The sequence below is a fragment of the Camelina sativa genome, chromosome 14 (genome assembly GCF_000633955.1).
Source record: "Camelina sativa cultivar DH55 chromosome 14, Cs, whole genome shotgun sequence".
NCBI lineage: Eukaryota > Viridiplantae > Streptophyta > Magnoliopsida > Brassicales > Brassicaceae > Camelina > Camelina sativa.
Genome location: NC_025698.1, coordinates 12,033,428 through 12,050,476, shown reverse-complemented (window position 1 = coordinate 12,050,476; position 17,049 = coordinate 12,033,428). Strand labels below are relative to the sequence as shown.

The window sequence follows — 17,049 nt, the reverse complement described above, 5'->3', positions numbered from 1 at the left end:
TTTCTTGAATTATAACTTCTTCATCGTAGAGTCATTACATTGCGCCCTCGAATCTGGTTTTGATTAGGGTTTCGAGTCAGAATAATGTTATTGCATTTTATGTAGTCGTTTTGGATTTAACAGTTCTTGAGGAACTGGTTTTGATCTTTTACTGCACTTGGCTCTGTTTCTTGAAAGATTTTAGATAGTCGATTGATTCAATGATCTGATCTCTTTCTTTGGATGATTAAAAAATGTAGTTTAGGCCAATCTGACACCATGGTTAAAGGAAGCGTAGCACCCAAGCCAACTGTTGATGATGCGCTTTCATACCTAAAGTCTGTGAAGGAAGCATTACATGATGAACCTGCCAAATATCAAGAGTTTCAGAGGCTCATGAAGGATTATAATAATCGTGGGTATGAATTGACTTTTCTCCATGTTATATATTTGATTTTTCTCAATCTACACAACAACACACGCACACAGACATGCATGTGAAACTGATTATGATGTTACTTGTCTCTCTTTTGTAGACTTGATGCCGCTAGTGTCATTACAAGGGTGGAGCAGCTCCTTAAAGATCATCCGAATCTGCTTCGTGGTTTCAGTGTCTTCCTTCCAGATGGGGCTACGATAATCATCCCTCCATCTAAAGAAGATTTGGATTCATACCTTACTGATGTGAAGGCAGCATTTCATGATAACCCTCTCAAATATTACGTGTTTTTCGAGCACTTTCGTTCTCTTAGACGTAATAGGTATGAATTATTTGTATCCCTGTTCAGTTTTTGTTTGCCCTTAATCTCAAGTCTCAATATATACACTAATACACAAGTAGCACACATTGTGAATTGATTCTGATGTTATTATTCTCTTTGTAGAGTAATACTAACTGGTATTGCTGGTGCCGTTAAATACTTGGAGGAACTCCTGCAAGATCACCAGAATCTGTTTCTTCGTTTAACTGCCTTCCTTCCAGCTGAGACTCAGAGATTCCTCCAACAGCTGGCTGTATCTGAAGATAACAGAAGAAAACTTGTAGCGAGTTTTCTTGGCAAGATTAAGGTATATAGAATGCTAAAAATAATATAACCATTTTGATGTTTCATATATGTTAACAAATCCGTCAACGTGCAGGAAAGGTTTCAGGGGGATGATCTCCATGTATATGAGTCATTTCTCGAGATACTGAAAATGTACAAAGAAGGAAACAAGTCCGTAGATGAGTTGTATGAGGAGGTAGGGGTTTCTTGGGTGGGACACTTTGTGAGTTGCACTTTCTTAGTTCTCTTTGGTTTGATTTTGTTTTGTTATCTTTGCAGGTCATTGCACTTGTTCAGGGTCATCAAGATTTAATAATGGAGTTTTCGGAGATTTTCAATCCATCAGGGTGATCAAATTCCACTAGAGATAGCTGAGCACATTAGAAGACTGTCTCTGCTTTAGTTTAGGAGGCTTGAATATAATGTTTGGGGTAGAAGAGACGAAAAATTGTCATGTTCTTTCTAACGACAAGTTAGTATATAGCTTCATTTGTATACTTTGAGTTTAGTTCGATCCTTACGCTGTAGAGAACATATGACATCATGGTATGCACATATACTTTGTATATTTGAGGTGTGCGATGATTGTATTGTTCCATATATACTATAGAGGTTCGAATTCAGGTCGATGATCTGACATTTACATGTAACATGTATGTTCTTTTTTTAACTATTTTTTAAAAAGATTGTCAAAACAATAGGAAAGCTTTTGACAATCCTATTTAACTATGGTTTTTCAAAATTTGAATTTTATTTTTTCAGTACTATAAATACACTCGCTGACTCGCCAACAGAAGAATTCGAGAAAGTGTCGCAGTGCGTTTGTTTCTTAAAATCTTAAAAGTCGTTTACTCTGCGCTAAGAGACAGCTTCTTGCTCGTTCGGTAACTATACGATACGACCACCATCTTCTTCTTCTTCCTTTAACTTTATTTTTTGTTCATCTGACGATTAGGTTAAATATCGAGTTTTAAAAATCTGGTTCGTTGCTCTCGATTTCTCAATTGATTACTAATTAGTTTCTTGATTAGGTTAAAGATCAAGTCGTTAAATCATTTTTTTCTCCACTCTAGGTTCTGTTTCTTAAAACTTTAGGATTGTAAAGAAAAAAAGGTGTGGGAATAGCTTTGAGATTACCACTTGATATATCAAGGATTGATGATCTGAATTGTTTTGATGGGTTTAGGTCAAATCCACACCATGTTTGGAAGAGGCGTATCACCGAAGCCAACTATGTATGATGTGGTTTCATACATCAATTCTGTGAAAGATGCATTCCATGATGAACCTGCAAAGTATGACGAGTTTTTAAAGCTCTTCATTGATGTTCGCGTCCTTAGGTATATAAGTTCTTTTCTCTCTTGTTATATGTTTGGCTTTCTTATCATTTCATAAGTATCAATCTACAGAACAAAACACACTATGTGAATTGATTCTGATGTTACTAAGTCTCTTTGTAGGGTTTATGTCCCTAATGACATTGCTAAAATGAAGAAATTCATCAAAGATCATCCGAATTTGCTTCTTGTTTAAATGTCTTCCTTCCAGCTGAGGCTCAGATAACAATCCCTCCGGAGGCTGAGGCTCAGATAACCATCCCTCCGGAGGCTGATCAAAAAGCAGGAAACGTGCCACAGAAGCCAATTAAGGAAGATTTGGTTTCATACCTTACTGCTGTGAAGGAAGCATTGCATGATGACCCTCCAACATATGACGTGTTTTACAAGCTCATTTACAATATTAGACATCATAGGTATGAATTATTGTCTCCCTGTTAAATATTGTTTTACCTTGATCTGAAGCCTCAGTATATACAACAACCACACATTGTTAATTGATTAAGTTTGTTTATTATTCTCTTTGTAGAGTACTTGATATTGCTAGTGCCATTGGAAGGGTGGACGAACTCCTGCAAGATCACCAGGATCTGCTGCTTCGTTTAAATGACTTCCTTTCAGCTGAGGCTCAGAGAATCCTTCATCTCAAGATTGAGAAAGGGGCTGCATCTGATGATAACAAAAGGAAACGTGTAGCGAGTTTTCTTGGCAAGCTTAAGGTATAGAATGCTAAAATAGTATATAACCAATCCTAAGCAAGTACCATTTTGATGTTTCATCTATGCTAACAAATCCGTCTACGTGCAGGCAAGGTTTCAGGGAGATGATCGCCATGTATATGAGTCATTTCTCGAGATACTGAACATGTACCAAGAAGAAAACAAGTCCATAGTGAAAATGTACCAGGAGGTAGGGTTCTTGGTGGACCACTTTGTGTTGCACTTTTTTGGTTCTTTGGTTCTTTTGTTTTTTTTTTTTGGTTTGATTTGCTTTTTTATCTTTTGCAGATCGTTTCACTTGTTCAGGATCATGAAGATCTATTCATGGAGTTTCCAGACATTTTAAGTTGACCTAGTAATCCTTGTGTATTAGACACAGAAATAATAGTTTCTAACAAGAAGAGACTGTTATAGTTTTCTTTTGTTTTGAGTTTAGTTTGATTCTTACTCTATAGGGAACATGACATCATGATATGCACATTTGCTTCTATATTGAGGTGTGCAATGATAGAGGTTTTGAGTTCAGGTCGATTCTTCTGGCATGCATATGTTACATATGTTTTTTTTTTTTTTTTTGCATAACTATTTTTTTGGAGTCATCTTCTGTTAGGAACCGAGAGGGTAAAAAAAACTCAAAAGCAAAACATAGAGGAAGAGAGCCATAACCAATTCATCAAACTCAAATCTATCAATAACCAAGTGGAAGCTCAAAAGAACAACGATTTGAGCCTTGTAGGAGAACAGAGATCAGAGAATTACAATTGCATATAACAAATTAACAATGTAAAGCTTCTACAAAACTATGACGATCCTACAATTGCACATAACAATGACTTTCCACAATAAAAAAAAAAGGGCATAAAATGTAACGCTTCAACGTTTTCTTTCATTTTGATTGGAATTGAAGATTCTAGCTTTCTCCCTTCAATTAAAGATGGTGAAAAAGAAGATTTATTACATTAGTACAAACTAAAATAAAAAATGTCCCTCGGACAAAACTTAAATTTGTTTGGCAAAGCATTATTACTCCAAACCGGTGGATATGATAATGTCCCGTCAAGTTGAACGAATCTATAGTGTACTATATGTTAATTATTGCAACTCTTTAACCGAAGGGATTTAAATTATTACGTTGAACCTAGGCAAAATATCTGAATCTGTATCCAAAATTTTAAAATACCCGAATGGATCTAGTACCTATTGAAATCGGATATTATCCGATATCCGAACGGGTACCCAAATATATATAAACAGCCACTACAAAATAGTAACTAGTGATACTCGAACCCGCCACATTAAGGATTTAAGGGGAAAAGTGTAACCATTTTGCCATTTTAATATCTTTGATTAATATTAAAACCTCAAGTATTTATATATTACTAGATACAATTGTCCCATATTCTATAACGTGGGTTTGCCCCTATTTCTGATACCAGTTTTACTTTCTTTTTTTAAAATTTTAGATATGAGAGATTATAATTATTTTATACAGATTTAATTACAGTTTTTATTTTACACTCATGAACTCTAGATACTAATTTTACACTCATGAACTCTAGATAATAAATTTTTTTTTACATATTAAAAAATATAAAGAAGAAAAAGACAAAAGAAATAGAACATTTTCGATAATAAACATATTTGCCAATCACCATAACTTTTCTTCACTTTTAATATCAGAGTTAAAGAGATTTGAATTTAGATTTTTTTGGAGTTCAGATTGAATTCGACTATTTTGTTAAGCTTAAGATGTAAATAATTAGAAATGAACCTAAATTTGAAGTATATTTCGGGTATTAGGTAAAACCCGAACCCGATGAGTGTTTATCCGAAATCTGATCCGAATATTAAAAATACCCGAATAGGTTTAGAACCCCTTTACCGAAATACCCGAAAATCCGAAATATCCGACCCGAACCTGAACGGGTACCCAAACACCCATGCCTAAACCTTTAGAAGAATCCGCGGATTCTAGAAAGTAATTAAGAAAAAGGACCCTATACGAAACATGTGGCGTAAATGAGAGAGACTACGAGTGCTTGCTTTCTCATTCAACATTCAATAGTATACAAGGTTACATCAAAGACGATAAACAAAATAGACGACAGACAGACATAGTACGATGATTATTTTACTTCTAGAGTAGATTGGATATGGATAAAAACAGACACTAAGATTGGAGAAGATCAAGGTAGAGTTTTCGATCGGCCAGCTCCAATATTTTTAGTTAAGCTCTCTCCTCCTGGCCAATCTAATTAACTATATAAGGATCCGCCCAATGCGGGTTTAAAGTTTTGTAAATAAAATTTATTGTATATTACTTATAATTTTTTTCTTACTATAATACACTAATTATATCCATTGTAACATCCGTATTCCAGAATTATATTTTGGGTTGTGTTGAATAAATCAAAAGAGTGGATTTTAATTAATTTCGGTTTAATTATCGGTTTAATTAAATAATGATGTAATTAGATTAAACCAAAAGCCCTAGCTTGTTTTGATGGAGTTTGGGAGTCACAGAAAAAGAGAGAGATAGAGAGCCTTCGTCGATTTGGTGTGAAGGAGAAAGAGAAAGAGATCAACAAAGCTTTATCTTAGAAAAAAGGAGAAGAAACAAAATCGTCAGGGTTTGGGAGAAGGAGGATCCGACTGCTCAAATCGTTTCGAAAGGTATTGATTTTTGGTAGGATTGTAGCTAAGACATTTTCGTACATTCTCCTTTTTACATAAGTAAATTTGAGTTAATATTATAGGAGATATCGACAGTTTCGTGGGGCGTTTCTTCTCAGTCGCGGATTGAGACCATCGGGTGTTTCGGGATCGATTGTAGTTTCACCTGAGATCTGACCGTGCTGAAATTTTGTGAGAAGCTTTGTGACGTCTAGGGATAGCTTTTCACTGGAGGGATTTGCAGTTTTGCTATAAAGTCGTTTTTGGTTGTGTGGTTTGTTGTAGGGCGTTTCTGGGCTGTTGCAGACGTTTGGAGAGTCTCAACTGGTTGTATTTGTTATTATAATCGGGTTGATAAGGAGAGTGCGTGAACATGAGCTTATCTAAGCGATTAGGTTGTATGAATTGTTTTGTGTGATGATGTGTAGGTGTGGTGAATGTGTTATTGGAAGTTATGTTTAATGGTTGGTTTGTTATATTTTGTTTGTGGTTGTACTCTTGATTTGCTTGTGTGTATAGCTCGTAGATGGGAGGATCGCCTCACTGGGTATTTCTGCTAATACTCACGCATCTCATTGTGTTTGTGGTGTAGGTAATGTGTAGCGTGGAATCATGGCGATGATGAGGAGGATGATTTAGGGTCTCGGTTGTATTATTGGTTATGTTATTTTGTTATTTAAGCCTTGGTAAGGATGCTAGTTTGGTTTATGTTTTCGCTGTGCATGTTGATGTTTGCTTTATATTTATTTTTTGTTGGTTAATTGTTTAGGTTGTAATTAAATATTACGGGGTATTTAATGAGATTATTATTATAAAAAAATGGGTCTGGTTGTTTCATCCATATATAAATAAATATTTTATGTATGTTATCATTAAAAGTGTATTTTTTATACCTAAGTATACTGTATATTAAAAATATATTATTTACCACCACCTAGAAAATATCTATATGAACAAATTAAGACAACTATTATATGTCTCTTTACTTTTACTTTTGAATAGTTTTTTTAATCACTAAAATTGTTTGCTCAAAAAATATTTTGAATAAAAAAAATAACACAATAGTGTATGACTAACCATGGAGAGAACATCGGTTTTGCCATCTTCCCTTATAGAGAGAACCTTGCGTCCAACCTCCTCCACCTGGAGAGAACCTTCGCTCCGTCTTCTTTCATTGGGGAGATAACCTTCGCTCCATCTTCCTCCCTTGGGGAGATAACATTGCGTCCAACCTTCCCCACCTTCCTTCCTTAGGGAGATAACCTTTCGTCCAACCTCCTCCACCATACAGAGAACTTCAGCTCTGCCCTCCTCCTGTGTGGAGAGAATATGTTCACGTCTTTTAGCTATCTCAAAGTGGCTTGCTCCAGCAACCAATGAAACTAAAGACCCTTTTCCAACGTCACAAATTTTGATGTTAAATTTCTCAATGTATTTCATGGAAATTTATCAACAGCGATTTATGTTTTTTCCAGTCTATCTATGTTTGTTGTAGGTTTGTGTTTGATTAGCCTACTTTATCCAACCATTAGGTTGATAACCTTCTCCTTTTTATCTCCTTTTGAGATTGAACGAATGGTAACAATAATGTTTGCACAAAAAATTGAGATTGAACGAATAGCAACAATTATGTTTGCATGTTTGCACAAAAGAAAAGGTCTATGACCAACCACCAATCAAGGTGGGGAAATTAGAAGAAAATTAATTTGACATAATTAATGAAATAATAGAAAATTATAAGCACGGTAATATATGAATCTCAAATAATTCAAAGATGAAAATATAAATTAAATAAAACAATCTAAAACTTCTACATTAAATTTTAAAATACATATTAGAAAATGAAGATGCATATATTAATCTTCCATTTTTTGTCAACATATTAATCTTACCTATTCCAAACTGAAAAAGTAGAAAGTATGAGTATATTTTGGTTTCAAAAAATAAGGAAAATTTGTCTTCCCATTAAAAAAGTTTGACCAATAGAACAAAGTTGAAAGCAATATTTTTGAATAAATTATTTTGTTAGATGAATATATGAGACGATCTATGTTTATATAGAAGTGATTATTTATATTTTTTAGAATTAATAAGTTTCTGTATATTTTTCTTAATCCCTTTTCTATGAGAACATTTATTCTAATGAGCCTATTATTTTTGAAAATTTTTATTGCTTCCCACTTTGTTGTAAGACGTACTATCGTTCGACGATAAGAACACTTTTTGTTTAGTTGATCTAGTGTTAATATAATCTCTGTTGTTATCTTACATTTGTGTATTCATCTTTTTCCTGCAAATTAATAGAAATAATAATACCGTGAGAAATTTTTTAATCCCAAAAACCTTAGTTACCATGAATAAGAAACTTTGTTAACACTTCAAAGTCAAAAATTGCGTAGTATGCATTATGAAATTAAGAAACAAAACAAAATTCAAAAAAACGACGACGAAAACACGTGGTAATATCTAGGAATCTGTTTATATAGTTGCTTTGATTAGACAACAAACAAATTGCCTTCGAGACATATTCAAGAACGATGATGTGTCAAACAAAAGGTTAATAAAAAATAAAGAAGAAAAATTTTACTAAGAAAAAAAAAAGCTAGTCAAAATTATTTTGTTTGGTGAAAAATATGTCATCATCTGTTTGCTTATATAGAGCAGTTTATTTACAATCCTTTTTTTAGGAGTTTTTTTAACATAATAAGATTACAATTATCTTATGCATCGTTTTACCAATCTTGAAAACTGTGATTTCTGATCGTTAAAACAGACATGTGTCACGATCTGTTGAGTTAATAACTTTGATATGTGATTTTTAATCGTTAAAATTGACACGTGTCACGATCTGATGAGTTATTAACTTGGATATTTAGTTGTTAAAACTGAAACGTATCACGATCTGATGAGTTTTTAATAATCTCTGATCGTTAAAACTAACACATGTCACCATCTGGTGAGTTTTTCTCCGACGTCCACACATATCTGGAAGTTTTCTTCACTCTTGTTCTTGTCGTTCTTCGACCGTATGTATCCTTCCAAACACACCTGAATGGAATTGTCCTTGGTCTCCTCTATGAACCCATCCAAACCGATCTGACTCTTAAGGCCCTGGAAAACGTTCTCAACTACCTCTGCCTTCTCTCCCGTCGTCCCTGCCACCAGATGAAACTCGGCTTATTTCTTGTTACCCGAGCTTCCTTCCATATCAATCTAACCAATATGAGTTAGATTTTTGAGTCAGTTTTTCAGAAAAACAGCTCACGCAATACGAGAAGTTTAAGGCAGAGAGCCTAATGAGCAATTGAGCAAATCACAAATTTATTATATCTAAGAAAAAATGGAGAGTGTCTCACAGATGTTGCTGGTGAAGCAAGATATGGATCATATCAATTAGGTCTGAGATTTGCGATTAGTGGGGATGAAATGAATTTTTTCTTCTTTTTCTTCAATTCACTTTGATATATATAAGCTACTATATATTTGAATGGATGGTTAGAGCATGTCCAATGGAAAAATATTTAAAAGCATCTTTATTGGTAATAGAGATGGAAATGTCTAAGTCAAACTAAAAAAATAAAAATAAAAATTATAATAGAATTAAAAACCAATAGAAAAGTGATAGATAAGTTAGAAGGGTCTATAACGAGGTTGTTAATATCATGCAAAAAACATTCTTTTCTTTCTTCTCTCTCTTCACAGATGTCTTACATTTATATTAGAAAAAAAATACTAAAGACACTCATAATATATATGATGGCCGATAGAGATGGTCTAAGGGTGCTCAACAAAATTAAATTAATAAAAATATTAAAAACTGAAAAAAGAGAAAGAAATGTCTCGAGTAGGGACTTTCAGAAACGTTTCTCAACTGCTACTACACACATGTCAGTTATTTAGTAGTCATTTCAATAAAAAAAAAATTATAATTAAAATATTATTATGTTTTTTTTTCAGAAACATAAATCACTTCGAGGATGGACTTGGTCTTAGAACACCCACTCATTGGTCATTTGGATGTCTTTAAATATAAAACTAGGAAAAATATATAGTGGATGAGGAGATATATGTGTCTTTTTAGAGACTCTCTAAATCAGAAAAATGGAGTATTTTTAATATTAATTAATATTTAAGACATTCATAAGGATTTAGGAATGAGGATGGTCTTAGATATATTTGCCCTCTTCCCCAAGATTACAATTGTATTTTCATATGGGTTTTTAACCACAAAGATACCACTTGGTGAAATCAAATGCGAGAACGTATTGCTTACTTCCAGAACTGGCTTTACCTTGCTGAGTTTGCATCCTTTGAAGTTTAATTAAGCCCACATACATCCTTTATGATGATCCATCAGACTTCTTCTTCTGGTTGTAGGACTTCTGGAGAAACCTTGGAGCTAACTTCCTGCAGGTGGTGATGAAATCATAAGGATGAAGAAGACTTGATGAAGAGATTCAAAGATTTTGCATAAATTTCTTTAAAACATTTGTGACATTTTATTATTATATTAAAAACACATTTTTTATATTAATTTTTTTGTATGCTTAAAGACACCCACATTTAGAGAATCACCAATGGAGGAGAAAAAATAAAACAAAAGTAATGAGGATGCTTAGATTAAATTTAATACTCCCTTCGTTTCATAATATAAAATGTTTTGAGTAAAACACGCAGATTAAGAAATGACCACTTTAAAAAAGTTTAATCAATCACAAACAAGACTGCATAATATAAAGTATTAAACTAATCTAAAAGTTACCTAGAAACTTGAAAACATCTTATATTATGAAACAAAAAAACTTCTCTAAACATCCTATATTATGAAACAGAGGGAGTATTACATTGTTCAAGACACCATTAAAAGATTTACCAATGTGGATGGTCTTAGGAATGAGGATAAGCTTAGGAATGAGGATAGTCTTAGATATTTTTGCCCTCTTTCCCAAGATTACAATTGGATTTTCATATGGTTTTTTTAACCACAAAGGTACCACTTGGTGGAACTAAAAGTTTTTTTTACTAATTTCTAAATTATTGATTTCTAATTATGTAATTAAATATCTTTGATCTTTTTAATTAATTTCATCTTTTGCTTTATATAATACGATTCTGTAAATAAATCTCTTGTATATTTTTAATTATTTTTATCTTCTGCTTTCTAATTTAGTAAATAATTATCTTTTATCTTTTGCTTTCTAAATCTGTAAATAAATCTCTTTTATCCTTTAATTATTTTGTATCTTTTGCTTTCTATTTACTAATTTTGTAAAAAAAAATACATAACCTAGACAGCTCAAAATCACATCAATGTTTCAAAAGAAGGAAAGGGAGAGAACAAAGTAGGGGTGAGCAAAAAAACCGAACCGAAATAAATGGGTTTGGTTATGGTTAAGTCTAAAAATCCGTTTGGTTTTTATTTTAATTAACCATTTGGTTTAGGTTTGGTCTGGTTAAAAACCGTAAAACCGAATGGTTTTTTGGTTTTTTATAAAATTTTAGGATAATTAGATATAATAAGTTTTTCAACTTATAAATTTATATTGTATAACAATATCAATATTTTTTTTCTTCATTGGGCTTATAGTTATTGATCTCCACATTTTTATTTTGGTTTTTTTTTGTTTTCTTTTTAAATAGCCTTTACTTTTTAAAAATTTAAATTTCAATTAAGTATTTGGATTTACAAAACTATATTTGGATTATATTTTTTTTGAATTATGTTTAGGTTTTACTTTTATGCTTATTTTTTAGTTATGTATCAACTATCTATGTTTTAAAGTATGAAATAACCGTTAAAAACCGGGACCAAACCGAAACCAAACCAAACCGTTATACGTATGGTTTTTATATGGTTTCATTTTTGATAAAACCGAAAAAACATAAACTGAAAAAACCGAACTGTAACCAAACCGAATTACATATGGTTTCTATACGGTTCAATTTTTATAATACCAAAAAAACCATAAACTAAAAAAACCGAACCGAAACCAAACCGAAAAACCGAACGCCCACCCCTAGAACAAAGGCTCAAGAGAAGTTCAACACTTGAGCACAGCACGCTGCTACACAATGAAATTACTTTCAGAAAAATAACAAGGTTACACAGGAGCTTATAGGTTCACGCTTGAATCAACCCTTAATGGCGCGGTCCGAGCTCGAGTAACTCAAACCTATATGTAAATGGCCAAAAAATACAGAGCAAACCAAACAAAATAAATCAAGAAATATAAGACTTTAGGAAAAACTATTTTGAACGAAAATATTTGTTAAAGTATGTTTTGTAATATGCAGTTTATTAGAGAATTTAATTATTTGGACTTTTTCAACTTTGGACTAAAAAAGAAATATAACATTTTCTCATTGGCATATATATACTAGTATATAGAATTAACTAGAAAAGCTCTTAAATCTCTCGTGAATAAAGGAAAAAAAAAACATAAATCAGTCTCTTAGGGTTTTTGCTTCTAGAAGAAACCATTGAAGTTCTGCGGAAGACGAACCGTCGTGCTCCGCTGCCAAATTCGGTAAACGCCTCTTTCGTTTTATCCTTCTTTCGTTCAATTGCAATTTGAATTCACCTGGTTCGAATTAGGGTTACGATCGAGTTTTTTATTTCATATTTTACTGCACTTTGGCTCTGTTTCTTGAATGACTCTGAAAAATCTTAAAAGAAAAAAATAGTTTAGTACCCGATTCAATTATCTGATCTGTTGTTATGAACCCTAGATTCTCTTCTTCTGTTTCGATACCATATAGGGTTTAGCCGATATTGTGAATTTGTTTTCTTCTAATGTTATTCTCTTCTTTTGTGAAGTCGTCGATAACACGCAAGAATGACTGAACTTACTAAAGGGAACCCGAAGCAGCCTCGTGATTCGAGAGTCTTGTTGCCCAAGTCTGAGATTACCATCCCTCCCAAGGCTGTTTCTGATGATGCCAAAACGAAACGTGATGAACCTGAGGCTAATATGGTTGGGAAGAGTGTACCACAACTAGAGGAAACTATGGATAATGCAGTTTCATACATCTATTCTGTGAAGGAAGCGTTTCATGATGAACCTGCAAAATATGCCGAGTTTCTCAAGATCTTGGATGCTTCTAGAGCTCGTAGGTATGAGTTATTTATTTTCTCTTAAGATTCATGTCTCAGTATACATAACTAACAGACTATGTGAATTGATTCTGATGTTACTAAGTCTGTTTTGTAGAGACGATGCTGATAGTTTCATTGCAAGGATGAAGGAACTCATGAAAGATCAGCCGGAACTGCTTCTTGGTTTAAATGTCTACCTGCCTGCGGCTAAACCAACAACTCCTCATAAGGCTAAAAGAGGCACCCCTCCTGAGGCTAGTAGAACCACCCCTCTGAAGATTAAGATAGCACTTCCACGAATGGCTAGCAGAACCATCACTTCTGAGTCTGAGAAACCTACAAACTCTGATGAACTGAATTTTATGGACAAGCTTAAGGTATTTAGACTGCTGGTTATCTTGTTGATATTTCCTCCTTTGCTTAACTTGTGATTTTTAAATAACAATTTTTTCATGGATCTGCAGACAAGGTTTCAGAGAATTGATACTCATGTAGTTGAGTCGTTTCCATTTATAATGAAATTGTATGAGGAAGGAAAGAAATCAGTAAAGGAGGTGCACGAAGAGGTAGGTTCTGTTCTTTGGTGGGATATTTTGTGTTGCGTTTCTTCTTTGTTCTTAGTTTGATTTGGTTATATCATATATCTTTGCAGGTCTATGATCTTCTCTATTACCATGAAGATTTGATTGAGGACTTCTCCAGAATCTTTCCTAAACACGGATCCTTTCAAAATTAAAAGCTTCAGTAGATATTTTGAGACTAAAGACTAAAGTTTCATGATTCAATGTTCCTTCTAGTATGTGTGGAAAAGGATAACCATTCTTTGAAATTAAATGATGTACATGTATAAACGAGAACGAGAATGTACATTTTCTTTTTATAGAGGTTTGGGATTAGTTTTGATTCTCTAATGAACATCATGAAACGTATATATATATCATATATGCTTCTATTATCAAATCTTTTCTTTTGTTTTGTCTTATTACTAATTGGAATTATATAGTTTTCTATTCGCTTATTTGTTCTCCCATATTTTGTCATTTAACTAACCAGAAGTAAAACTAAAATGGGGCCATTGGACTCATCTTGATTACTCTAATGCACCAAAATACATGGTTAAAACATTTTTAATTACTATTCTTTTGTTTCAAAATGTTTTAATAAATTACACGTTGTTCTATCATCAAACCAGTCTCAGTGCGTTTGTTTCTTGAAATCTTGAAGTCGTTTTACACTGCGCTAAGAGGAAGCTTCTTGCTCGTTCGGTAACTATACGAACATTTTCTTCTTCTTTTTCATGTAAAATCGTCTGACGATTAGGTTATAAGATCGAGTCTTCTGCTTTTGTTGCTCTCAAATCCTCTCTGTCCATCTCTCGTTTGATTATTTTCTAGTTTCTTGATAAGTTTTATGAATGAGTTCCTGTGTTCTAAAGATACTGATCGATGGAATTTACATGAATCCTTCAGTACGCCATGATCTTGTTTCATCTAGAGAAGAAGAAGCATATGACTTAGTTTAGTTATTATCATTGAGAGTGGTATCAGATTCATTGTTTGGTTTGATTTGGTTTTGACTAGTTTTAGAATGTAATCTGGATTTGTCATGTTCACGTTCAATGCAAGTGTGGTTTCTAAGTCTATGTGAATTCAAAAGTTATATTTAAGATACTAGATGGACACGAATGATGACGATCTGCTCTGTTTTTAATGAACAGAGATCTCCATTAGTTGAAAGAAGAGTATCACCCAAGCTAACGATGGATGATGATCGTTTAAATGTCGCTTCTACGAAGGAAGCATCTCATGATGAGATTCAGTCTTGTTATAACGAAAGAGAACGAACAACTATGCGTGAAACGGTTTCATACATCGCTGATGTGAAGGAAGCATTTCTTGAGGAACCTGCAAAGTTAGACGAGTTCTTCAAGCTCATGAAAGATGTTTTTGATCACAAGTACGAATTTTTTTCTCCCTGTGACGTTTGGTTTGGTTCTTAGTTTGAACTGAGAATATACACAAACAAATACACACAGTGTGATTTGTTTCCTGATGCTATATATGATTCTCTTTTGTAGAATTGATGAGGCTTTAGGCAGTGCAAGGATGGCTGAAAAGCCTGAAATCATGAGAGGGCACACGACGCTGCTTTTTGGTTTAAGAGTCTTGTTTCCCAAGTCTAAGCAACACGCGGAGTCTGATGATACCAAAAACAAAAGTGCTGATGCAGAGTATTCTATGAACAAGCATAAGGTATAGTATTTGCTAAAATGCTGAATACTCCTACGGAATATGTTGACATTTCCTCTTTTATTAGCTTGTGGTTAATAAACAACAAATTCATAAATCTGCAGAAAACTTATCAAAGATTTCGCGAGGCAATGGAAAGGATTGAAAAGGGAAAGAAGCTGGTAAAGAAGGAGCAAAAGGTGGCTGACAGAACCATCCGGTCTGAGGCTAGTAGTAGTAGAACCATCCCTCCCAAGGTTAAGTAAATAACACAAAAAGCAGTATATATGTATTATCTATATATCGATCTCTTTCGATATGGTTAAGGACATATTACCTTAACGTGAGAAATAAACCTTAATGCATCTGTAAATGTAATCTCTCTCATATTACATATTGCTGATAAAAGAATCGTATACAGCTTTATTGCCCTTAAACCTTGCCTGAAGTTAGATGTATACGATTCTTTTATCAACAATATGTTGATGTGGGGAAATGGAAGCAAGTCGTTGGCTGAAGTTTGCAATATGTTCATTGCATGTGTTACTATTTCCATTTGTATCATATATTCTAAAGTTAATATATTAAATTGTTGCAATAGCATACCTGTATATACCCATACTCTTTTCTTAATTAGCCATTTTGTCTTCTAAACATGTTTATTTCTTGTCTCAGATTACCATACAGTTTCGGGAGCATCCTGATTTGCTTCTAGAATTTGCTCCCTTCTTGTCTGATTTTTTCTCAAGAAAGTCGTTTAGTTCGTGACGCAGGGATGTCTACGTTGCTTCAGCCGCTTAATATATAACCAGTTATGTTTTAGTAACATTTTTTTGTTTGTCCTTCATATATGGGTCTTATTTATATTTTGCTTCACCCAAAAAAAAAGTTATATTTTTATTTAGAAATTACCATAAAATACCAGTTATACCACACACTCCACAATTCCCAAAATTAACACTAATTGAAAATTATAAAATAATACTGTCAAAAAAAGCTTTTTATATTTGAGTTAACCATTTTAAATTTAGGGTATAGTTTTTCAAAATATGTGTTAGTGTCTAGAGTTTGTGGTTTAGTTCTGAAGGTTAAAAATGTAATTTTAGAAAACTAAACCTTAAGTGGTACTTTTAGAACATGGTGCTATTTTGAAAATTTGGAGATGATGTGCTAATTTTAGAAACAAAACTTATTTTTGTGATTTGTAAGAACTTTCTTTTTATTTTTAGGGTAATATTACTGAATATCACAATTTTGACTTAAAACTCATAAAATACCACAATTTCAGAGAAGTGTGGTAACTACCACTTTTCGTATGGGCAACATGACAGAAGTGCCCTCAAAATATAGGCAGGAAATCTGCATTGCCGACAACAGGCTTGTATAGGTAGGGAACAAATCCATGAGCAGGCAATGATGGAGTCGTAATCTCATACAATAACATGTAATTTTATTGAACGACATGGGATTTCACTAAATTGATCGTAATCTCATACAATAACATGTAATTGAGTAGGCAATGATTGAGTCGTAATCTCATACAGTAACATGTAATTTTAGTGAATGACATGGGATTTTAATAAAAGGTTCGTAATGTCATACAATATCTATAATTTTAGTAAACAATCTGGGATTTTAATAAATGGGCTAAAGAGTATACCAAAGTCGAGGAAGATGGTTAAAAATCGAGTGGTAGGGCAGCAACTACGGGAACAACTACAGTCTTTTTCATTGTAAAACATGTTATTTTAGGAAAATACGTTCATCATTATATTGCAAGTTGCAGTGCTTAAGATTTGATAGAATTGTAGAAAAAATATTATGTTGCATTGGGTGAAGTTTGTTATGAAAAATAACAATTGGTGAATTGTAATATAGATGTGCTTTGGCAAAACACATGCTGTAAATGATAGGTGCATGTTAGGTGATATGCTCAAATTTACCCTAGAGCTACTCTCTCAAATTAAGAGA

General features: G+C 33.1%; 2 protein-coding genes across 2 annotated transcripts; both read left to right on the top strand.

Moving 5' to 3' along the window:
* Positions 2,226-3,432, top strand: LOC104743496 (paired amphipathic helix protein Sin3-like 3). Its single transcript, XM_010464567.1, has 4 exons — positions 2,226-2,365; positions 2,892-3,081; positions 3,170-3,283; positions 3,370-3,432. The coding sequence occupies exons 1-4, from the start codon at positions 2,226-2,228 to the stop codon at positions 3,430-3,432; spliced, it is 507 nt and encodes a 168-aa protein (XP_010462869.1).
* LOC104741116 (paired amphipathic helix protein Sin3-like 1) lies at positions 12,181-13,706 on the top strand. Its single transcript, XM_010461900.1, has 5 exons — positions 12,181-12,281; positions 12,572-12,868; positions 12,966-13,227; positions 13,315-13,416; positions 13,503-13,706. Exons 2-5 carry the CDS (start codon positions 12,591-12,593, stop codon positions 13,584-13,586), a joined length of 726 nt encoding a protein of 241 aa, XP_010460202.1. The 5' UTR covers positions 12,181-12,281; positions 12,572-12,590; the 3' UTR covers positions 13,587-13,706.

Coding starts and splice junctions, on each gene's coding strand:
- LOC104743496 (XM_010464567.1), top strand. CDS start 2,226: ATGTTTGGAAGAGGCGTATCACCGAAGCCAACTATGTATGATGTGGTT. Junction 2,366..2,891: donor ATTGATGTTCGCGTCCTTAG/GTATATAAGTTC, acceptor TTCTCTTTGTAG/AGTACTTGATATTGCTAGTG. Junction 3,284..3,369: donor ACCAGGAGGTAGGGTTCTTG/GTGGACCACTTT, acceptor TATCTTTTGCAG/ATCGTTTCACTTGTTCAGGA.
- LOC104741116 (XM_010461900.1), top strand. CDS start 12,591: ATGACTGAACTTACTAAAGGGAACCCGAAGCAGCCTCGTGATTCGAGA. Junction 12,869..12,965: donor GATGCTTCTAGAGCTCGTAG/GTATGAGTTATT, acceptor TCTGTTTTGTAG/AGACGATGCTGATAGTTTCA. Junction 13,228..13,314: donor ATTTTATGGACAAGCTTAAG/GTATTTAGACTG, acceptor ATGGATCTGCAG/ACAAGGTTTCAGAGAATTGA.